General features: G+C 49.5%; 1 protein-coding gene across 6 annotated transcripts in view; it reads left to right on the top strand.

Moving 5' to 3' along the window:
* The window catches only part of CARMIL1 (capping protein regulator and myosin 1 linker 1), a 476507-nt gene that overhangs the window by 73745 nt on the left and 377801 nt on the right, over positions 1–24961 (top strand). For 2 of the 6 annotated variants that reach the window (XM_033934491.1, XM_033934490.1), the window contains exon 2: positions 21002–21033. The exons of the other annotated variants lie outside the window; for them this stretch is intronic. Coding sequence is in view for 1 of the 2 variants with exons in the window: in XM_033934490.1 (XP_033790381.1) it covers positions 21002–21033 (32 nt within the window). In the remaining variant the exon portion in view is untranslated. The remainder of the gene's footprint in view (positions 1–21001; positions 21034–24961) is intronic. 6 annotated transcript variants of the gene reach the window in all.

Here is a 24961-nt window from a genome sequence, read left to right as displayed (position 1 = left end):
GACAAAAGGAAGGAAACAGCTGGCAGGGAGATTACAGGAGGGGAAGGGGTCAGAGTAGAATGGAGAGATCAGATGAGGGAAAGGGGAGAGAGAAGAATGAGAAAGTAGAGAGAGATTGATGCTGGGAAGGAGGTCAGCAGAGAAATGAGAGAGGGATAAAGATGCTAGATCTGGTGTAGGAGAGATAAAAATGAAGAAAGCAGGGAAGCTGTAATGAATCATGTAAAAAGGAGAGAGGAGGCACAGGCTGGATGGCAAGGGGAGAGGGGCATAGAAAGAAGTCAGATACATATGGAAGGGGGAGAGGGCAGACAGTGGATGGAATGGGCATATGTTGGATTGAAGATACAGGGCAGATGCGGGAAAGAAAAGAGTGAAAAGAAGATGAAAGCAGAAACCAGAGACGACAAAAGGTAGAAAAAAATAATTTTATTTCTATTTTGTCATTAGATTATATCAGATTTGAAATATATATCCTGCTGGAGCTGGTGCTAGATATAACTGGGAACTGCAAAGCCCAGGCAGTGCTTCTTTAGCTTCCAGCTGGCTTAGGATGCTCTCTGACCAGGGGACAGTTGCCCTAGTTGCATTTCCCTAACACTATTCCTGTCATGTGTGACTGCAGTATTCTGTTAGCATGATATTTCTGTGTAGCATTCTGTAATAACTTGGCTTGTTCAGTTTTCTTGATAGTAGAGGGGATATATGTGAAGGGGAGGGGAGACAGGGGTTTTGTTGGTCCTTGCTCTGTATATTTATATTTATAAAATCACAATTGTACAGAATATTGTTTCTTTTTATACTTTAATAAAATACATTCAATATAAAATCATAACTTTAGCTTGTGTAGATGGGATCAGATGGTTTGCGGGGACCGAGCTCTCGGACACGGGCGGAAATGTATTTTTTAAATTTCAGTTTTAGTAGTTTGCCGATCCACAAAATAATTCTTTTATTTCTGCTGGTCCACGGGTGTAAAAAGGTTGAAGAACACTGGCCTAGAGAACACACCCTTTTACCTAGCATGGGCTGATTGCCCCTCAAAACACCTGTGGTTCTCTGGTGCTTTGCTAATGAGCCTGGATAGCTTCCCTGCTCATTAACCCTGCCCCAGCAGAGCTGATTGCAGGAGATAATCCCTTTGTGGGTTTTGCCATCACCTGCTGGTGCATGCTGGTCCTTCTAGTTCTTTGCTTTTAGCATTCCCTGCATTAGAACTAGGCAAGTATAATCGGGTCCCTTTTAGGTTACCTTTCACTGGGGATACATTCTGCAGGGCAGTTTCCCTAACCTGTCTGCTTCTAGGGGTAGGTTTAGGGATAGTTTTAGAGCACTGCAGGGTTTCTTCCAGCATGTCACACAAGCTACAAATCTGTGTGCACTAAAAAATATTTTTAAATGTTTGTTGGAGGGGGAGAGGCGTCTGGGGTGGAGACAGACATTCCTGCACTAATCAACACATCTGAATAAAAGCACATTAACTCATTAGTGTAGGATTACTTCATGAGCTCTTAATACCTACAAAATAAGTGTCAGTAAGTGCTCATGTGGTAATTCTTTTTGATGGCTACATGCTAATGGCATCATTAGCGCATGACCATTAATAGAAAAAAATAGAACATTGGCCATTTTCTGGTTGGGGTAAAAATGGCCTTAGTGCAGAACCCCATGAACGGGCAGGCTAAGGCCACTTTTTACCGTAGCTTAGTAAAAAGACCCTTAAATTGTTCTTATTGTTCTTTTCAAAATTTCCAAATCTTAACTACTTTCTGAATTATTTGAGCTCATTTTAGGATTTCTGTGACTCTGAGCTGCTATAATTGCTGTTTTACATCTTACCACCACAATTTTACAATGTTTTTATGCTCATTCTTTTGTAGGAATTCTTTTTTGTTTTTGTCAATTTTGTGACATATCCTTCTCTATTGTAAGATACTTTAAAACATTAATAAACACAAAAATTCTATGCAGTGTATAATAAACACAATACAATGCAAACAGGATAAAATCAAAACTAAAATCTAACAAAATAGTCTCAAAACAAAATAATACTGAAGTGTTATATCAGTGGAATTAAGTAAAGTGTTTATCTGGGAATGATTTCTTGAGAAACAAAGTTTATAAAATTCCTTTTAGATCAATACATGTTCTTAGTTGTATAGGTAGGCTATTCCATAGATCAGAGCTGGGGGCTGGCTGTGGATCAGGCATATCTTTTTACAGAGGAGGAATTGAGAGAAGATGACTGATCTTGGGATTGTAAAGACCTGGTAGGAACTTGATTCCTTTCAATTTAATCCTCCCAAGGAAGTACCAAAGGAATAGGACATCCAAGTCTTAAATACTGTCATCGGATGTTAAGGTATAGATTTTATCTCCAGTGTGAGTTGATCGTCTGCTGAAGTGCTCATTAGAACTCCTTGCTACTGCATGATGAACTATTTGCAGAAATTTCAGAGTGGAGGACGGAAGGCCAAGTTGCAATAGAAAGATTGTATTGTGCACGCAGTACAGGAAAAGATGTTTCTCTTTCTATAACACTGTAGGCAGAGTTTGGCTCATTGGGGATTCAGAGACACAAAGGCTAGTCAAGTTCAGAGTGTGAGAGATTGGTCCACATAAGAACATAAGCATAGCCTTACTGGGTCAGACCAATGGCCCGTCTAGCCCAGAATTCCATCTTCACGGAGGCCAATCCAACTCACAAGTATGGCTTCCCCCATGTCTGTCTCAACAGCAGACTATGGACTTTTCCTCCAGGAACTTGTCCAAACCTTTTTTAAAACCAACTACATTAACTGCTCTTGTCGCATCCTCTGGCAACTCATTCCAGAGCTTAACTATTCTCTGAGTGAAAAAAATATTTCCTCTTATTGGTTTTAAAAGTATTATTTTGCAACTTCGAGTGTCTGCTAGTCTATGTAAATCTTGATGCAGTAAAAAAATCGATCCACTTGTATCGGTTCTACACACTCAGGATTTTGTAGACTTCAGTCATATCTCCCCTCAACCGTCTCTTTTCCAAGCTGAAGAGCCCTAACCTCTTTAGTTTTTCCTCATACGAGAGGAGTTCCAGCCTCTTTACCATCTTTGTCGCTTTCTTTGATTCTTTTCTAGTTCTGGTATATCTTTTTTGAGATGAGACCAGAACTGAATGCAATACTCAAGGTGAGGTTGCACCATTGAGTGATACAGAGGCATTATAACATTCTTAGTCTTGTTTATCATCCCTTTTCTAATAATTCCTAGTATCTTGTTTGTTTTCTTGGCTGCTTCCACACATTGGGCGGAAGGGTTCAGTGTATTGTCCATGATGACACCCAGATCTTTTTCTTGAGCACTGACCCCCAAGATGGACCCTAGCATCTGGTAACTGTGATTTGGATTATTCTTCCCAATGTGCATTACTTTGCATTTGTCCACATTAAATTTCATCTGCCACTTGGACACCCAGTCTTCCAATTTTGTAAGGTCTTCTTGCAGTTTTTCACAGTCTGCATGCATTTTAACAACTTTGAACATCTTTATACCATCATTAGCTAGTCTGATTTAGTCCCTAGATTTGACTCATTTTCTTTATATAGGAAATAATCAGTCCTCACTACTCTTCTGAATCGCAAGTCATTTTCATTCTCAGTAAAAAAACAAACAAACATTCTCTTAGTTAATCGGTTCACTTACATAAATTGAAACTCAAATCTAGATAGAGACTCTTCTATTTCCTTCTTTTCTACCTTACAGAAGGATGGATTTCATATTCCAAATATTCAATCTATTAAAAATTGTAGGTGTATGGGAAGAGCAGCACCCATAGACCTTTCTGGCTGCTCCCATTGGAATTGGGAAGAGCAGAGAGAGAGAGAGAGAGACACCAGATAGAACAGTGGTCTCAAACTCAATCCTTTTGCAGAGCCACATTTTGGATTTGTAGGTACTTGGAGGGCTGCAGAAAAAATAGTTAATGTCTGATTAAAGAAATGACAATTTTGCATGAGGTAAAACACTTTATAGTTTATAAATCTTTCCTTTAACAGTTAAAGGTGTCTGGTGACTTTATTTTTCTATGCTTTTAACTATGGGCTCCTTTTATCAAGCTGCGCTAGTGGGGTTAACGCGCGCAACTTTTCATCACGCGTTAACCCCCTGCGCTGGCCAAAAACTACCGCTTGCTCAAGAGGAGGCGGTAGCGGCTCGTGCGGCCGGCGGTATAGCGTGCGCTATTACGCACATTAAACTGCTAGCGCGGCTTGATAAAAGGAGCCCTATGTTTCCAGGGCTTTCTTTTCCATTGACGGTTTTTCTCTCCTTTCTCTACTTTCTGCCTTACATCCATCTTTAACATTAACTTAACATTTCATTTTTCCATTTTTCTGCTTTCTTTTCAAAATCTATGTTTTCATATCTTCCCTTCCCTTCCTATCTCTCTCTCTTTCCCTCCCTATTTCCATGGTCTGACATCTCTCTCCTTCTCTTCTCCTTCCCCAAGTGTAACATTTCTCTTTCCCTTCCTTCTTTCTGGTCCCCCCTCCCAGTCCAACATTTCTCCCTCCTTTCCATCAGTCCAACATTTTTTTTTCTCTCTTCCTCCTGCATGCTTCTCCTCTGGTCCTCCTTCCTCAACCAAACAACATCTCTCTCTCTCTCTCCCTCCATGAGTCCAACTTTTTACTTTCCCCCTTCACCTGTGTAACATTTCTCCTTCCCTCCTTTCTGTCCTCCCCATCCATCTCGCCCTCTCCATGACTCCAACAATTTCTGCCTCCTGCGCGCTTTCTCTCTCTGTCCTTGCCTCTTCCTCAGTGGCATCCCTCCTTCCCACCCCCCCAACCCAACATGCTGTCTCCCTATGCACCATCTCACCTTCCCATCCAGTGTGTAGCACCTTTCCTTTCCCTCCCTATCTGCCAGATCCAGCAATACTCCTTCTCCCTTCCCTGCTCCCCCTGTCCAACAATACCCCTTCTCCCTTCCCCGCTCCCCTTGTCCAGCAGTACCCCGTCTCCCTTCCCCCTGTCCAGTAGTACCCCTTCTTCCTTCCTTCCTCCGTTCCTCCCCTGTCCAGCAATACCTGTATTATCCCAGGACAAGCAGGCAGCATATTCTCACATGTGGGTGACGTCATCTACGGAGCCCCAGCGCGGACAGCTTTTCAAGCAAACTTGATTGAAGTTTCAAGTTTGCTACACTGCACCACGCATGTGCATGCCTTCTTGCCCACTAGAGGGCGCATCCCACCTCGTGGTCCTCAGTTCAGTTTTTTCCGCGGAGCCAGAAGCCCTGTGGAAATTAAGCTCTGCTGTTTTTGCCTTCTGTCGCCGCGTCTGGTGGATTTTAATCGGTTGTTGTGCTTACTTTATTGTTTTTTCGGTTGTTTTGACAGTTCGTTAAAAAAAAAAAAAAAAAATTTATTTCCGTCGGCTCCGGGGGCTCCCGTGAGCCGCGGCCGCGACCGGCCTTGCTTTCGGCCGGGTCGTGTTTTCATGTCCCGTCCCTTGACGGGTTTCAAGAAGTGCACCCGGTGTGAGCGGTTACTTTCCATCACCGAACCACACCGGTGGTGCTTGCTCTGCTTAGGGCCTGAGCATCCGACTGACTCGTGCGATCGGTGCTCCACTTTCCAGGCCAGAGCGCTCCGCCGACGCCGTGCCAGGATGACGGAGCTCTTCGCGGTTGACTCCGCGCCGAGGAAGGCCTCGACGTCGGCTTCGGCCCCGGCCTTGACCTCGGCCTCGGGATCCTCGGCGTCGCCGCGTCCTTCGACATCGCAGACTACTCCTTCGACTAAGCCTGCCTCGGGTAAGTCCTCTCTTCCATCCCCGACTCCAGGGTCGACGAAGAAAGCCATCTTCGGGCTCCTCAAAGGCGGGTGGGTCGTCCTCGGCCCCGCCCAGAACTACGGCTACTAATGCCCCGAGGGAATACTCGAGACCGAGGTCGCCCTCCAGGGAGCATCCCCCGGCCTCGGACCTGCCCACCATGGTGGGGATCCCGGCATTCCAAGACTTGCTCCGAGCATTGATTGCCTCGGAGCTGTCTGGGGCCCTCGAGCATTTGCAGCAGGCTTCGGCCTCGACAGCTTCGGCCTCGAGGGCCCCAACCTCGGCGGCCTCGGTCTCGACTCCCTCGATCTCGGGTACCGGGGCGGCACCGACCTCGGCCCCGACCTTACCCTCGACTTCGACCTCGGGGGCCCCGCCTGAGAGTAGCGTTAGACCCCGTGACAAGGTGCGCAGGGTGAGGCGGATCTCCTCCTCCTCTTCCTCGAGGTCCTCCCGGGACTCCTCGCCCTCGGGCCGGCCTCGGGCGAGGCGTCGTCCGAGGAAGCCTAAGCGTTCGCGAGGTTCTCCTCGGCGACGTGGTCGCTCCTCGCCGCTCGGGGGCGAGGCATTACGGGTCTCGGAGCTTCACCTCGACAACCCGAGGCTGCTCCGTTCCCCAGCGAGAGGGGGTTCGCGTGACTCCTCGCCAAAGAGGAGGGGGCGTGCCTCGGTACCTCGGACACCTGGGACTTCTCCCAGGGGTTCTTTGAGACGTAGACGTTCCCCGACCCCCTCGAGGCCATTGGATCTGGCCTCTTGGGAATCCGGGTCCGGTAGGGAACCACGCTATTCCCACGAGGCTTCCCCCTTCTGTTCGGCGGGGAGGTCGAGAACCCCCTCGCCGCCCGCCAGACCGTCCTCTTTTTCCAGTTTCGTGCAGGACATGGCACGTGCCTTGGGTCTAGACCTCATGGCTGGATCTCAATACACCAAAGAGTTCCTCGAGGAGCAGGACCTTCCCACTCCCCCGAGGGAAACTCCCCGACTTCCCTTGAATAAGGTCCTTCATCAGACCTTCCTTAAGAACCTGACTTTACCTCTTACGGTCACAGCGGTGCCGTCTAAGATGGAGTCCAAGTATAGGACTATTCCACCCAAGGGATTCGATAAGGCTCAACTCTCCCACCAGTCTTTGCTTGTTGAGTCGGCGCTGAAAAAGTCGCAACCCTCCAGAGTTTCTGCGGCGGTCCCGCCCGGCAGGGAGGGTCGGACCCTGGACAAGTTTGGTCGTCGCCTCTATTCGAATTCCCTTATGGCAACCAGGGTGCTCAATTATGCCTTTACATTCTTATCCCATTTACGTGGCATGGTGAAGGACCTGCCTCAGTATCACGACGATCTACCAGATTCCCGTAGGGAAGGATTCGCCAGGTTTATGTCCAACCTGTCTCAATTGCGCCTGTACCTGTTTCACGCTGTGTACGACGCGTTTGAGCTGGTGTCGAGGGTGTCTGCATTTGCTGTAGCTATGCGCCGACAAGCGTGGCTACGCACCCTCGATATGGATCCAAACCTGCAGGAACGCCTAGCGGATTTACCTTGCGTGGGGTCCGAGTTATTTGATGAATCCCTAGAGGCGGCGACCAAACGGTTGTCGGAGCAGGAGCGCTCGTTGGCCTCGTTGGTCCGTCCGAAACCTCGGGCCACGCCGCAGAAACCCTTCCGGCCTCCTCCGAGGCGTTACCCTCAGAAGTCGACGCCGGCCTTTTCTAGGCCTCCGCCACGGCGTCCACCTCAACAGGGAAGAGGGGGACAAACGAAACCTCCGGCGCAGGGTCCGTCCAAGCCAGCGCCGTCCTTTTGACGGGCTATGCGGATGGGGCCGGCCCCCCTCCGCGATCGCGCCGGACCCCCTTCCCATAGGGGGTCGACTCCGGTCCTTTTATGCGGCTTGGACCGAGATAACATCCGACGCTTGGGTGCTCCGGACCGTCTCCGAGGGCTACTCTCTCAACTTTTGGTCTGCGCCGCCGGAACAGTCACCGGGGGCTTGCCCATACAGTCGGACCCAGCTCCCCATCCTCATGGCCGAGGCCAGGGCCTTGTTGAGGCTTCGGGCGGTGGAACCTGTACCCCCCGATAAGCAGGGACGGGGGTTTTACTCCCGTTACTTCTTGGTCCCAAAAAAGACCGGGGACTTTTGTCCCCATTCTAGACCTCAGAAAGCTCAACAAGTTCCTGGTCCGGGAGAAGTTCCGGATGTTGTCACTTCCGGTATTGTATCCTCTCTTGGAGGAAGGGGACTGGATGTGCTCCCTGGACCTGAAGGAAGCGTATACTCATGTTCCGGTGCATCCCACCTTCCGCAAATTCTTACGGTTCCAGGTGGGCGAGCTACACCTACAGTACCGGGTCCTCCCCTTCGGCCTGGCTTCGTCCCCTCGAGTCTTCACGAAGTGTATGGTGGTAGTCGCTGCAGCCCTGAGGTCTCGGGGGCTTCAGGTCTTCCCATACCTGGACGATTGGCTGATCAAGGCCCCAACCAGGGAGGGGGTTATCTCAGCGACCCTACAGTCTATCATCTTCCTTCAGCGACTGGGGTTCGAAGTGAACTTTCCCAAGTCACAGTTGTGCCCAACCCAATCGCTTCAATTTATAGGCGCAGTGCTGGACACTGTTCGCCTTCGTTCGTTCCTCCCTCCTCCTCGTTTGGAGGCTTTGGTTCGGTTGAGCCGTCTGATTTCTCGGCTACCTGTTGTGTCGGCTCAGCGCATGATGATGCTTCTGGGCCACATGGCGTCTACGGCCCACGTCACTCCGTTCGCCAGACTGCACCTGAGAATTCCTCAGTGGACTCTGGCCTCTCAGTGGCGCCAGGATTGCGATCCTGTCTCTTGTCTCATAGCGGTGACTCCTTCTTTGAGACGATCGCTCCGTTGGTGGACCGACTCTTCGAATCTTTCCGGGGGTTTGCTCTTTCTCGTCCCTCCACATCGCAAGGTTCTGACCACGGACTCCTCGGAGTACGCGTGGGGGGGCCCACCTCGACGGTCTGCGGACCCAGGGCCTGTGGTCGGCGGAGGACCGACGCTGTCACATCAATGTGTTGGAGCTTCGTGCCATCTTTCTGGCGGCTTGCGCATTCTGCCACCTACTCCACGATCAGGTAGTCCTCGTGCGTACGGACAACCAGGTGGCCATGTATTATGTGAACAAGCAAGGTGGGACGGGCTCTTGGTCCCTTTGCCGGGAAGCTCTGCGCCTTTGGGAATGGGCGATCTCCCAGAACATCTTCCTACAGGCGGTCTATATCCAGGGAGAACAGAACTGCTTGGCAGACAAACTCAGTCGGCTTCTCCAGCCGCACGAGTGGTCACTCAACTCCAGAGTCTTGCGCGAGGTCTTCGACCGCTGGGGAACTCCGCAGGTGGATCTGTTTGCCTCCCCGGAGACTCGCAAACTACCCCTGTATTGTTCTCGGATGTACTCCCTGGACCGTCTAGAAGCGGATGCCTTTCTTCTCGAATGGGGAGGGAGGTTCCTTTACGCGTTTCCTCCTTTTCCCCTGATCTTGAGGACGTTGGTTCGTCTCAAATCATCCAGAGCCACTATGATTCTCATTGCGCCTCGGTGGCCTCGTCAACACTGGTTCTCCCTGCTTCTTCAACTCAGTGTCAGGGAGCCTCTGCTTCTGCCTGTGTTTCCCTCTCTGCTATCTCAGAGTTGGGGTTCGCTGTTGCATCCCAATCTTCAGTCATTACACCTGACCGCTTGGTTCCTTTCCCCTTGACTTCGGTCCCGGTTTCTCAGTCGGTGAGGGAAGTTTTGGAAGCCTCGCGCAAGGTCTCGACCAGGCTTTGTTATTCCCAGAAATGGACCAGGTTTTCCTCCTGGTGTTCCTCGCGTCATCTGGATCCGGATTCGGTCCCGGTGTCTTCGGTGCTGGACTACTTGTTGCATCTATCTAATTCAGGCCTGAAGACGACATCTGTTAGGGTGCATCTCAGTGCCATTTCCGCTTTCCATCGTCACTTGGAAGGACGTTCTCTTTCGCTTCATCCTCTGGTGACTCGTTTCATGAAGGGCCTAATCAATGTTTGTCCCCCTCTGAAGCCTCATCCCGTCGTTTGGGATTTGAATGTTGTCTTAGCTCAACTGATGAAACCTCCCTTTGAGCCTATCGACAAGTCTCTCCTGAAATTTCTTACTTGGAAGGTGGTATTTCTGATTGCCCTCACATCTGCTCGACGGATTAGTGAGCTGCAAGCTTTGGTTGCGGACCCGCCTTTTACTGTGTTTCATCATGACAAGGTGGTTCTCCGCACCCATCCTAAATTTTTACCTAAAGTTGTGTCTGATTTCCACCTCAATCAGTCCATTGTCCTTCCTGTGTTCTTTCCTAAGCCCCACTCCCATCATGGCGAGACGGCGCTCCACACGCTTGACTGTAAGAGGGCGTTGGCATTTTATCTCCAACGTACCAGGTCTCATCGGAAGGTTCCTCAATTGTTTTTGTCCTTTGATCCTAATCGTTTAGGACACCCTGTTTCCAAGCGCACCTTGTCCAACTGGTTGGCTGCTTGTATTTCTTTTTGCTACGTTCAGGCTGGTCTTACGCTCCCGGGTCGAGTCACGGGGCATAAGGTCCGGGCGATGGCAGCTTCTGTTGCTTTCCTCCGATCTACTCCTATGGAGGACATATGTAAAGCTGCCACTTGGTCTTCGGTTCATACGTTCACCTCCCACTATTGTCTGGACACTTTGTCCAGAAACGACGGCCGGTTTGGCCAGTCGGTGTTACGTAATCTGTTTTCCTAAATTGCCATCCTCCCACCTGCCCTTTTTTGGTTGGCTTGGAGGTCACCCACATGTGAGAATATGCTGCCTGCTTGTCCTGGGATAAAGCACAGTTACTTACCGTAACAGGTGTTATCCAGGGACAGCAGGCAGATATTCTCACAACCCGCCCGCCTCCCCGGGGATGGCTTCTTTGCTAGTTATGGAACTGAGGACCACGAGGTGGGATGCGCCCTCTAGTGGGCAAGAAGGCATGCACATGCGTGGTGCAGTGTAGCAAACTTGAAACTTCAATCAAGTTTGCTTGAAAAGCTGTCCGCGCTGGGGCTCCGTAGATGACGTCACCCACATGTGAGAATATCTGCCTGCTGTCCCTGGATAACACCTGTTACGGTAAGTAACTGTGCTTTTTGCAGCCACGGTCTGTACGTAATCTTGCATATTGAGCAGGAAGAGAGGCTCTGGCGTCAGCATCAGCTGACTTGCAACTTCCTGCAGCCATCGTGTATGCCGGGACTCCTGCCTTTGCGTATCTGCCGGATACGCGAAGGCAGGAGTCCCGGCATACGCGATGGCAGCAGGAAGTTGCAAGTCAGCTGACGCTGGCACCAGAGCATCTCTTCCTGCCCAGAGTGTGAGATCGTGTAGAAGACTGCGGGCTGCGAGTTTGAGACTGCTGAGATAAAGCATTCCTTGAGGTCAGCTGCAGGCATGGCAAAGTGACGTCATCAACTCTACCTGCAAGCCTGACTACACCTACAAAGCACACCTAAGCAAGTAGCAATTTGGACGTGACTGAAAGGGCCTGACCAAAAAGGCCTGACTCCGTTTGGAGCAATTCCGAGCAATTTGGGAGTATTGGTTCTTGACGGCTTTGTTCTGTAAGCATCCAGTATGGTGAAATGGAAGAATAAAGCTAAGATTCCTACAGCTGGTGCTGCTGTTGGGAAGGGGCCAGTGGATTTACATCTTGATGGTTCTGTGACCTCAGCTGTGACTATGTCTCCATTATCATCTGAGGGTGTGACCTAGAGCTTAGGCTGCCAAACACTATCTCCATCTACAGTGGACAATATGTGTTTTAGAGCTGATGTTACTATGAGTACACTTCCCCCTCCCCATTCGCGGTTTCTCCATTTGCGGTTCCAGATAATCGCGATTTTTTCTGGAGAGGGGGAAATAAAAAAAACAGTCTAAACTTTTAAAAACCCCATATTTTTCCTTCCCTGCCGCCTTCCCGGCCTTACCTGGTGGTCTAGAGGGCTTTCGGGGCAGGAACGATCTTCCTACGCTCCTGCCCCGTGCAGATCGCCATGAGGAAATGGCTGCTGGGAGTTTCCGTAGTCTCTTGAGACTACGTCGGAACTCCCTATTTCCAGAGAATTCACATTAAAACATAATATAAAAAGTTATCAGATTAACATAGCTTGACATATTTCCTAAATAACAAGGTTATTATCTTTCAAAAAATTTTATAATCTGACACAGTAAATAAGATGTTAATAACTGTGCCTAATTTTGCTGCCTGAAAAGACAATCCTTCCCAGATCCAGGCTTGCCTTAAGTCCTGATAATCCAGTGGTGAACCAACTGTTAACCACCCCACTTCCCTCCTGCCTCCCAGACCCTTCTCCAACATACCTTTTGGATCCTGATGGTCTAGCAGTGAAGCAGCCCTGTGTGGAGCTGCGGTCAGAAATGGCTGCGCAAATTCCCGGGGCAGTCTCGTGAGACCGTGAGAACTTGCACAGCCATTTCTGATCACGGCTCCACACAGGGCAGGAGCAAAGAAAAATCGTTCCTGCCCTGTTTCACTGCTAGAGTGAGTGGGAGGCGGGAGGGTAGTGGGGTAGTTAACAGTTGGCCAGGACAGGATGCAGGAAGGCTCGCCCTTATCTTGGCCCACTAGGGTTTAAGACAGGCCCGCAGGAGGCCTTTAACAGGTCTGGGAGGGAGGCGGGGTGATTAACAGCTGGTCGGGACAGGAGGAAAGATCGCTCCTGTCCCGACTCCCCTCTGAATCACCAGGGCTTAAGGGAGGCCTGCAGTGGGCATCGGAGACTGGGAGCAGAGCTAAACAGGAAGAGAAGGAAGGAGGGTTGCGTGCAAGGCAGGGCAATTGAATATAACACCCCTCCTCTCCCCCCGGTTTATATTTGAGTGTACCTTTTTACCCCTTTTTTGGGGCAAAAAAGGTTACCATGGTTTATATTCGAATATATATGTTAGTTGGTGATTTTGTAGTGCAGAAGAGTTTGCTGCATAGATGTTTGAAATATTTTTTAAAAAAATTTGAATGCATGGTGGTAGAGGGGGGTTTGCCACTGTTACTGAGGTGACACTAGAATTTAACTATCCTGTATTGAATGGCAAAGTTGTAAGGAGAAGCATTCTAGTTTTTCTTTGGACTTGTTTTTGAGGAATTTGCTCCTTTCTGCACTGTTAGCAGCTCTTCCTGTTGCAGAGCTGCCTGTTTAGGTTATGGTGCTCCCATGAACTGTCTCTTGCGGTCAACATTCATCAGTGTGATAATAATTCCTCCTCTTGCCAGCTTTGTTCAAAGTGATTCCCCCTCATCCTGCTAGCTCTAAGCAGCACAAAACAAATTCTATGGAAAAAGTGGTAATTTTGTGTGGGAGGGAATTCTGTGCCAATTCTGCATTGTGCAGTGATGCAAAATCCTTCCTGGAGTAGGTCACACCTAAAAGTGAAACCAGATAATCTGCAATCCCATATATTGGTTTGGTTTTAATCTGTATGAATGCTGCTTTTCCCATCTTTCCTCTCTCTACCACACACATATATGATGGTTTTGTTCAAACTGTTCTAGATATACACTCCTCCCTCCATATTCGCAGTTTCGGTACCCGCGGTTTTGACTATTTGCGGTTTTTTAGTGTGCTGGCTGCTCCCCTGAAATTACGTCATCCATGCCACCAACACCTATTCCAAATCAAGAGGTGCATACCTGCCATTGCATACTGGTGGGCTAAAGCCTCATTTCCACCTGGCCAAATGCAACCGGGGCTCATCTCCACCGGGACCTTCGCATGCTAGGCCCCTGCTGCTGCCCCCCTCGAGCTCCTGTTGCCATGGCTCTGAGGAGAGGAGACGGGCTGGACGCGAGGGGGACCCTGAGGTAAGAGCGGTGGCTTGGTGGAGTGGGAGGGGTTGCAGCAACGCGAAGGGAGTTGGCGGTGGGTTTCTCTCTCTCCCCTGCTCTGTAGATGGGGCCAGGGTTAAGGAGAGACCCAGGCAGGTGGGGAGAGGAGGCAAATAATTTTCTCATAGGTTATTTGCGGTTTTATCATCTTCTCGACGATTTTTAACAGAAAACCGCGAATAACCTATGAGAAAGTTATTCACGGTTTTTCCGTATTCACGGCTATGTTACGTCCGTAACCACCACGAATACGGAGGGAGGAGTGTACAGTATATGGCGACTGTATGTTGTCTGTTAGTGCAGTTACTGAGAAATCTACAATGTGTCTAGCAGGTCTTACAGTGCTGGAGACCAGGGCTTGTGGAAGAGTATCATGAACATTAAGCCTAAAGCTCCCCCCTCCCCCCACATATAATATTCAGGTCCTTAACCTGTGGGCTTCCCTTTTCAAGCCTGTGGTAATTGAACTCTACAGGAATAAGAATATTTATCCCAGGACAAGCAGGCAGCATATTCTTTACGCATGGGTGACGTCACCGACGGAGCCCACGGTACGGACCTTTTTACTAGAAAGTTCTAGTTGGCCGCACCGCGCGTGCGCGAGTGCCTTCCCGCCCGACGTAGGAGTGCGTGGTCCCCAGTTTCTTCATTTCCGCGGAGCGAAGAAGACGTGTGTTTTTTCAACAGAGTTGAAATCCTCCTTTTGCCTTCCCGCTCGCGTTATTTTTTTCGGTTTTTCACCTTCGGGTACTTTTTTCTTCCCAATTCCAAAAAAAAAAAAAAAAACCTTTCTTTTGTTTTATTTTTTCGTTCCTACCCCGGCGGGGCCTATTGCCACGATCCAGGCCTCGGGGTTTGATTTTGCGGAGGCCGTGTTTCCATTCATGCCCCCGCAACCAGGCTTTAAGAAGTGCCAGCGGTGTGCACGCCCGATCTCCCTCACTGACCCACACAATTGGTGCTTGCAGTGTCTGGGACCAGAGCATCGGGCGGACTCCTGCACCCGCTGTGCCACTCTTAAAAAGCGCACGTTGAAGAATCGTCAAATCCAACAGAATTTACTTTTCGGCACCGGCCCGTCTATGGATTCGACATCTTCATCTGCGGCACCGTCGAAATCGACACCGACCACTTCGACGCCGCCTGAGACGACGTCGGCGCCTCCGGCGCCAGGTAAGCCGGCTAAGAAGCCTTCCACCCTTGAGCGCCCTCCCACCTCGGGGACGGCACCAGTCCTCTCGGCTCCACGCCGGGCCAAGAAACGCTCCACTCCGATATCGGTGAGTGCCTCGTCATCGGCTCCCTCATCGCCGGAGTGTAGAGCGGCACCCAAGGAACCAAAAAAGAAAAAAGTGGTTCCGGTGCCTCCCCTGGATGACCGCATTGCGGCCATCCTCCAGGACAAGTTGCAAGAGCAACTCCACCAGCAACTTCAGCAGCTCTTACCATCTATCTTGGCACCGCTGCTCTCGGTACCAGACCGGCCCGAGCCCCGCACCGTCCAACCGGTATCCACTCCATTGGTACCTATGGACTCTTCCATGCCCATTCTCTCGGCACCGCACGAGCCAGTCGCCTTAACGACGACGGATCCTCCTCGGGACCGAGCAGGACACCGGTCTTCCCATGACCCGGACCGGCACCGGTCTTCCCAAGACCCAGACCGGCACCGTTCTTCCCGGGATCGGGACAGACACAGGTCTGCATCGCCAGGGAATGTCTCGGTACGCTCAGGCAAGTCTTTGTCTAAGACTCACCACGCCGACCCGTCCACTCCGGTCTCTCGACACGCAACCACCGATGTCAGAGACCCGGACCTATGGGAAGAATCCCCCCCCGGTACCGAGGAGGATGCATCGTCGTCGGACGAAGAGCCTTCCGCACCCGAGACCACTTCCAAACCTGAACAATCTTCCTTCTCTAAATTTCTCAGGGAGTTGTCAGGGGCTTTGTCTTTGCCATTGGAATCTGACTCCAAAAAGTCACAAGCTTTCCTGGAGGCTCTGGATTTCGATCAACCTCCCAAGGAGTTCCTAAAGTTACCTGTTCACGATATCCTACGGGAAACTTTTTATAAAAATTGGGAGAACCCGCTAACTGTCCCTGGGGCCCCCCGTAAATTGGACAGTCTCTATAGGGTCATACCAATCCCAGGTTTTGATAAACCCCAACTGCCCCACGAGTCTCTCCTGGTAGAATCCACCTTGAAAAAGACTCAGGGCACCAGTGTGTATGCCTCCACCCCTCCTGGCAGAGAAGGAAAAACTATGGACAAATTTGGCAAACGGCTCTACCAAAATGCCATGCTTGCCAATAGGGCAAACAACTACTCCTTCCATTTTTCCTTCTACCTGAAACATCTGGTAATGCAACTCTCCTCCATGCAAAAATACATGCCGGAGCACAAGGTCCCTCTTTTCCAGCAGCACATCTCCAGCCTGCTTCAACTGAGGAAGTTCATGGTGCGCTCTGTCTATGACTCCTTTGAGCTCTCCTCCCGTGCATCTGCCATCGCTGTGGCTATGCGCCGCCTGGCCTGGCTCAGGGTCTCTGATCTAGACGTCAACCATCAGGACCGTCTAGCCAACGCCCCATGTCTGGGAGATGAACTATTCGGAGAGTCCCTGGATACCACCACTCAGAAGCTCTCCGCCCATGAGACCAGATGGGATACTCTCATTAAACCAAAGAAAAAGACTCCTCCTGCTCGTCCTTATAGACCGCAGACATCATATCAACGCCGGTTCTCTGCCAGACCGCTCAACCCACCTGCACAGCAACCTAGGCGGGCCCGCCAGCACCAACACACCCAGGCTCGTGCCCAGCCTAATCAACCTGCAAAGCCTCTTCCTCCTGCCAAACCTTCTCAGCCCTTTTGACTCCTCTCTCCAGGGCTTAGCCAGTCTTCCACCCTCATTGCCTCTTCCTCAGCCAATCGGAGGCAGGCTCCACATTTTCTTCAGCCGTTGGGAGGTCATCACATCGGACCAGTGGGTCCTCAACATCATCCGCCACGGCTACTCCCTCAACTTCCAGACTCTTCCGCCAGACAATCCTCCCGTCGAGTCTGCTTCTCTCTCAACTCAAACCCCCCTCCTCCTGAGGGAGGTTCAATCCCTCCTCCTTCTCAATGCCATCGAAGAAGTACCTCCAGATCAAAGGGGTCAGGGATTCTACTCCCGCTACTTCCTGGTACCCAAAAAGACAGGAGACCTTCGTCCCATTCTCGATCTCAGGGACCTCAACAAGTGTCTAGTCAAGGAGAAGTTCAGAATGCTCTCCCTTGCCACGCTTTACCCTCATCTCTCTCACAACGACTGGCTATGTTCCCTGGACCTCAAAGAGGCCTACACTCACATACCAATCAATCCAACTTCACGTCGCTACCTGCGATTCCAGGTGCACCATCGCCATTATCAGTACAAGGTGCTACCTTTTGGCCTCGCTTCATCACCCAGGGTGTTCACCAAATGCCTCATTGTGGCGGCGGCCTTCCTCAGGTCTCACAACCTCCAAGTGTTTCCCTACTTGGACGATTGGTTAGTGACAGCTCCTACGTCTCCTCTTGTGCTACAAGCCACTCAACATACCATCTCTCTTCTCCATCTACTGGGGTTCGAGATCAACTACCCCAAGTCGCATCTGCTTCCCACACAGCGCCTTCAGTTCATCGGAGCAGTTCTCGATACCACACTAATGAGGGCATTCCTCCCCTCCGATCGTCGACGGACTCTGCTCCACCTCTGTCATCAGGTGCTTCTTCATCACACCATCCCAGCTCGACAGATGATGGTCCTCCTGGGACACATGGCATCAACGGTGCATGTGCTTCCCTTAGCACGACTCCACCTCAGGACACCTCAATGGACTCTGGCCGACCAGTGGTCACAGACCTCGAATCTTCTTTCTCATCCCATCTCTGTGACATCATCTCTTCAGCGATCTCTACAATGGTGGTTGAACTCCTCAAACCTTTCCAGGGGCCTTCTGTTGCATCTGCCCCCACATTCCATGATCATCACCACGGATGCCTCCCCTTATGCATGGGGAGCTCACCTGGGAGACCTACGCACCCAGGGTCTTTGGACCCCACAGGAGCGTCGACATCACATCAATTTTCTAGAACTACGAGCCATGTTCTATGCTCTCAAGGCCTTCCAGCACCTTCTTTGTCCTCAGGTTCTGCTCCTGTGCACGGACAACCAAGTCGCCATGTACTACATAAACAAACAGGGCGGCACAGGATCTCGCCTCCTTTGTCAGGAGGCTCTTCGTATCTGGACCTGGGCCACGGCCCGCAGTCTCTTCCTCAAGGCGGTCTACATCCAGGGCGAACAGAACTCCCTGGCCGACAATCTCAGCCGCGTCCTTCAACCTCACGAGTGGACTTTGGATCCTCCCACGCTCCACTCCATCTTTGCTCGCTGGGGCACTCCGCAGATGGACCTATTCGCAGCTCCTCACAACCATCAGCTGCCCCAGTTCTGCTCCAGACTCTTCTCTCCCCATCGTCTGGCCCCGGATGCATTCCTTCTCGACTGGACGGATCGGTTCCTCTATGCCTTTCCTCCTCTACCTCTGATGTTGCGGACTTTATCCAAACTCCGCAGGGACGGAGCCACCATGATCCTCATAGCTCCCCGGTGGCCTCGTCAACACTGGTTCTCCCTTCTACTTCAACTCAGCTCCAGGGAGCCCATTCCTCTGCCTGTGTTTCCTACTCTACTTACACAGCAACATCAGTCTCTACTACATCCCAATCTGTCTTCCCTCCACCTGACAGCTTGGTTTCTCTCGGGCTGACCTCTTCAGGAAATCTGTCTCAGCCTGTCCGTCTCATTTTGGACGCCTCCAGGAAACCGGCCACCCTCCAATGTTACCATCAGAAGTGGACCAGGTTCTCCTCTTGGTGCCTCCGCCATCATCACAATCCCACCTCCTTAGCGGTGGAAACTGTTCTGGACTACTTACTCTCCCTGTCCAACGCAGGCCTCAAGTCTACCTCAATCAGAGTCCATCTCAGTGCCATCACGGCATTTCATGAGCCTGTCCTAGGAAAACCTCTCACGGCTCACCCTCTGGTTTCCCGATTCATGAGGGGCCTCTTCAACATCAAACCACCTCTGAAGCCTCCTCCGGTCGTCTGGGACCTGAATGTGGTTTTGTCTGCCCTCATGAAACCTCCCTTTGAGCCACTTGCCACAACTTCGCTCAAATTTCTGACATGGAAGGTTCTTTTCCTCATTGCCATCACCTCTGCCAGGAGGGTTAGTGAGCTTCATGCACTGGTTGCCGATCCACCGTTCACTATTTTTCACCATGACAAGGTGGTTCTGCGCACCCATCCAAAATTCCTTCCAAAGGTGGTCTCAGCTTTTCACCTCAACCAGTCCATTGTTTTGCCTGTGTTCTTCCCGAAACCTCATTCACATCCCGGAGAACAGGCATTGCACAGTCTTGACTGCAAGCGTGCCCTGGCTTACTATCTCGATCGTACAAGGGCTCACCGCTTGTCCCCTCAGCTCTTCCTGACCTTCGACCCGAATCGTTTGGGTCGACCGGTCTCTAAACGGACGCTATCCAACTGGCTTGCAGCTTGCATCGCGTTCTGTTACGCTCGGGCCGGTCTGTCACTAGACGGTGCTGTCACGGCCCACAGGGTAAGAGCTATGGCCGCTTCTGTTGCTTTCCTCCGTTCCACACCCATTGAGGAAATCTGCAAGGCGGCCACCTGGTCCTCAGTTCACACATTCACTACTCACTACTGTCTGGATGCTTTCTCCAGACGGGATGGGCACTTCGGCCAATCTGTACTTCAGAATTTATTTTCCTAATGGCCAACCATCCCTCCTCCCTCTTTGTTAGCTTGGAGGTCACCCATGCGTAAAGAATATGCTGCCTGCTTGTCCTGGGATAAAGCACAGTTACTTACCGTAACAGGTGTTATCCAGGGACAGCAGGCAGATATTCTTACGTCCCACCCTCCTCCCCGGGTTGGCTTCTTAGCTGGCTTATACTAACTGGGGACCACGCACTCCTACGTCGGGCGGGAAGGCACTCGCGCACGCGCGGTGCGGCCAACTAGAACTTTCTAGTAAAAAGGTCCGTACCGTGGGCTCCGTCGGTGACGTCACCCATGCGTAAAGAATATCTGCCTGCTGTCCCTGGATAACACCTGTTACGGTAAGTAACTGTGCTATATTGTAACTGGACATCATGTTTTAAATATAACACTTTGTTTTGCATGAAAAAGTAGGCACACTTAGATCGAGTTTGTGCACCTGTCAGGATTTACTGTTTTACTTTGACAGCAGCTGTCTTTTACTGTCCTGCCCTAGGCAACTGCCTTGTCTTGTCTGATGGTTGGGCTGGCCATGATGGAGACTTGCTGGATATTTTTACATTTAAAGAATACTATCATGGTTGTAATAGAAAAGTGGAACCTGTACCTGTACCTTGTGGTGTGATGTTTCTTGGTTTGCTTTGGTTAGGTCTGTCTTTTTGTTGTTATGCCATTCCTTTCTGATCTTTGTTTTTATTATTTTTATATTTGTAAACTGCAGTAATCATATTTGTCCTAGGTGGTATAGCAAATTCTATTAACCTTAAACTTAAAATCCATTTTTTGGGAAACATTTATCAACTGGCATTTATGGCTTTGTTCAGTAGTTCCTATTAGCAGAAGTATTCCAGGTTTTGATTGGGCTTTAGTTTATATCTGTGACATTCTGGTGCTTTGGGTATTGCATTCAAGTGTTTGAAGTAGAGTGAAATAACAGGACAGCTTAATAAATGTCTATTTAGAGAACTGATGATAACCACATTTCCCATTTAATTTACCCGTTTGCACTTCCTACTGCAGCACCACAGACCAGAGTAGATAACTGTTTTCTAATCGGGATCTGCTGACTGCTCCATTGTATTTCCTATGGCTATATCTTGTACTGAACACAAAATGAGGCTGGGCAGAAGTAGCTATTTCCAGATTTAGCTAGGCCTAGTTTTCCAGATAAGCCATGACTATTTTTGATGGATATCTTCAGAAACAGAGCTAATGCTTACTCTGCTTCCTATTGATATTCAGCTTAAAATTTTTTGTTCTAGATCTAATACTTTAGATCCAGGAATATATATATATATATATATATATATATATATATATATATATATATATAACGTGATAAATGTTTCTTATTGTAATATTACAAGCTTTTATTTAGAAGCTGGAGTCAAATACACTTTTACTGACTAACTCCACCTAAAATCACTTTTGACTCCACAGCCCTGTCCAGAAGTATTTTGCCCAGGAACCAGGTAATTGGCACATTCTGGTTACTAGACCTGTTTTTCTATTCCCTCTGATATTTCAACTTGGTAACAGATCTTTTTATTTTTGCAAATATTATGCACTTTTTTTCCAGTTACTCAAGAATACCTGGTTTAAAAACAAACAAACAATTTGATTGTGATAGATTCATTTGATAGGGAAAAGGGATTTTATTTTATCTACTGGACTGAAAGAGAAATGTACCAGTCTTTATTTTTTTCTGTTGTGGGTGCATGGTGGGAAGTATTGAAATGCAACTATAAAATTTAACTTGATAGTATGCAAGGAACAGTGAAAGATTAAGTTGCAGGTCCAAATGCTGAATTGTAAGTGTACCATTGCTAGTATGCTTATTAGGTGTCATATTGGATTCCAATTTGGTTAGCAAAGCTACAGAGTTGTAACATAGTCAACATATATATAACCACCTATGAAGAAAGTTAACTTTGTGCAGTGTTTTTATCTGAGGACAAGCAGACATAATATTTTCACATGTGGGTGATGTCATACAAGGACCCGGTATGGACATTACTAAGTGGCACTGTCACTTTAAATCTTTAGGCAGTGCCCATATTGTGCATGTGCTGGTGCCTTCCCACCCAGTGTCGGCTTGCCAGGACCATCAGTTCCTAGTTTTCTGCAGAGGCAAGAAGCTGTGTCTTCGGTTTCTTCTCAGTGCATCAAACTTAGAAATCTTTTTGTGCATGCCTGTTTTTTATTTTAGTGTGGTTTTCTTCATAATTCTTCATTTATATTGTTTTTGTAGTCATCTCCTTGAATTTGGTTAAATTTTTTTTAATTTTTTGGCTTTTGAGTAGTACTTTGAGAACTTTTTTGCCCTAGGGAGCATTGTTGCATGGGTTAATCCATTAGGGCCTGATATAAAAATGATGCCCTTCTGCTTGAGATTTAGAGTTCTTTTTGCATGGCATCACCATGAAATTATTCTGTGCCCTGTGATGGGCAAATGTGCCAGTGGCTTTGAATCTTCCAGTTTCATGTTAGCAAATGTTGCTGAGGTGGGAGAGCAGCTATCTACTACTACCATGCTGTTAATTATTTCTGTAGCGTTACCAGCTGCATGCAATTCTGTACATTAAACACGCAAGAGATGGTCCCTGCTTATTATATCTGTGTTGATCTTTTTTGTCTTTCTGTATTTTGACAATATTTGCATTCAGTTTCTCATTTAATTTCAGAACAACAAAGTGAAATATAACAATACAATTAATAATACAAAACATAATGTTAAATAACCCACCATACCAACCTCATCAATAATAATAAAATGCTAGAGGTGCATGCGCTCTTAAAAATTCGTGAGCGCTGGCACCCTGAGGTGTGCTTCTGTGCCAGTCCTCAGGTCGCCTGCGCCAAAGACACCAGCGACTCCTCCCTCCCTCTCCTCTTCAAAGCGGCCTGCTGAGGTTCGCCAGCCGCTGTAGCGAACCTCGCAAGCCGCTCTCCACCTGCAGAAGAAGGAGTCGCAGTGTCACCTCCTGCCCTCACTCGCCGCTGATCCTCCTCTTCAGAGCAGCCTGCGATCGTGGCCGGCTTTAAAGAACCTCGCAGGCCGCTCTCCAGGCTCAGTAGCACGCTCCCTCTGACGCCCGGGATCGCGTCAGAGGGAACGTGCTACCGAGTTGGAGAGCAGCCTGCGAGGTTCGCTAAAGCCGGCCACCACGATCACAGGCTGCTTTGGTGAAGAGGAGCAGGCCAGAAGACGCCTGGATGTTGGGAGGGTAAGAAGGGAATCAATACCGGGAGCCAGGGGGAAAGGGAAAGGGAGCTGCTTTGGGGGGAGGGGTGTGCTGGGGGGAGACAGAAGGGGCCATGGAGAGATAGGGAGAGGGGGCTGCTTTGGGTGTGTGTGCTGGGGGGAGACAGAAGGAGCCATGGAGAGAGAGGGAAAGGGGGCTGCTTTGGGGGGAGGTGTGCTGGGGACAGACAGCTTTGCTCGGGGGTGGGGGGGGCAGAAGGATACAGACAGCGGCCAAGGAGAGAGAGATAAAGAAACAGACAGACAGACAGACACATCTATTCTAGCACCCGTTAATGTAACGGGCTTAAAGACTAGTCCTCAAATAGTCCGATTAGTAATACAACAGATTGTATCAACCAGCAGCAGTTAATCTCTAAGCAATCCCCGTAAGCCAAACAGCAAATTGTATAACACAGGCTTTGGCAAATTTTCTTAGGATCTAGGACAAAAAAAGAGGCCCAGGAATTACCACTCAACAAAAGTACCGTATTTTCATGCAGATAACGCGCACCCGTGTAAAACGCGCACACGGGTATAGCGCGCAGAAACCACGATTTTATGTACAAAAACTTTTGTATACCGCGCTCACGGGTATACCGCGCATGCTGCCCGACTGTCCTTTCGCCCGCCCCGACTCTCCTCTGGCCACCCCGAATCTCCTTTCGCCCTCCCCGACTCTCTGTGCGCTGTCCCGACTCTCCGTTCACCCGCCCTGACTTTCCGTGCACTGCCCCGACTCTCCGTGCGCTGTCCCGACTCTCCGTTCACCCGCCCTGACTTTCCGTGCACTGCCCCGCCTCTCCGTGCACTGTCCCGACTCTCCTTTTGCCCGCCCTGCCCTGCTCTGCCCCCCCCGGCAGGACCACTCGCACCTCCACCCCGAAGGACCGCCGACTCCCCGACAATATCGGGCCAGAAGGGAGCCCAAACCCTCCTGGCCACGGCGACCCCCTATCCCCACCCTGTACTACATTACGGGCAGGAGGGATCTCAGGCCCTCCTGCCCTCGACGCAAACCCCCCTCCCTCCAACGACTGCCCCCCCAAGAACCTCCGACCGCCCCCCCAGCCGACCCGCGACACCTAACACTGCTGGGATGCCATTTATAGAATTTTCCCCAAAGTGTATGTGTGTATTTTCCATGGGCTATTATGATCAGCACATAAGAATTGCCGCTGCTGAGTCAGACCAGTGGTACATCGTGCCCAGCAGTCTGCTCCTGCGGCGGCCCTTAGGTCAAAGACCAGTGCCCTAATTGAGTCTAGCCTTACCTGCGTACGTTCTGGTTAAGCAGGAACTTGTCTAACTTTGTCTTGAAACCCTGGAGGGTGTTTTCCCCTATAACAGCCTCCGGAAGAGCGTTCCAGATTTCCTCCACTCTCTGGGTGAAGAACATCCTTACATTTGTATGGAATCTATCCCCTTTTAACTTTAGAGAGTGCCGTATCATTCTCTCTACCTCGGAGAGTGTAAACAACCTGTCTTTATCTACTAAGTCTATTCCCTTCATTATCTTGAATGTTTCAATCATGTCCCCTCTGTCTCCTCTTTTCAAGGGAGAAGAAGCCCAGTTTGTCTAGTCTCTCATTGTACGGCAACACCTCCAGCCCCTTAAACCATTTTAGTCGCTCTTCTCTGGACCCTTTCGAGTAGTACAATGTCCTTCTTCATGTACGGCGACCAGTGTGCTGGGCGCAGTATTCCGGGTGGGGACGTACCATGGCCCGGTACAGCGGCATGATAACATCCAATCTGTTTGTGATCCTCTTCTTAATCATTCCTAGCATTCTGTTTGCCCTTTTTGCCGCCACCGGTTTATTGACTTGTCTACCAGTACTCCCAAGTCTCTTTCCTGTTAAAGTCTAAAAACATCCATGACATGTAAATATATCACAAAGTATGAATTATATATAACTAATTGATACTTTATTTCATTGATTGCTCACCTCTTCAGGTGAACAAAATAAAAATAAAAACTATCTGAAATACTTTAATCTTGTCTCACAGAAATCAGTTCATCGGCACCTAAATTAAAAGCTCCACATATCAACCATGCTTTCAATTTCCTCTGAAAAAAAATTCACGTTGTTGGCTGTCTGTGCAGTTTCTTCTTTTCATGTGCAAAGTTTGTAAGACTTTCACGTGTTAGAGTC

Source organism: Geotrypetes seraphini, chromosome 2, assembly GCF_902459505.1.
Source record: "Geotrypetes seraphini chromosome 2, aGeoSer1.1, whole genome shotgun sequence".
Lineage (NCBI taxonomy): Eukaryota > Metazoa > Chordata > Amphibia > Gymnophiona > Dermophiidae > Geotrypetes > Geotrypetes seraphini.
Note: the sequence above shows the minus strand (reverse complement) of the source record. Positions and strands in the feature narration are given on the sequence as shown.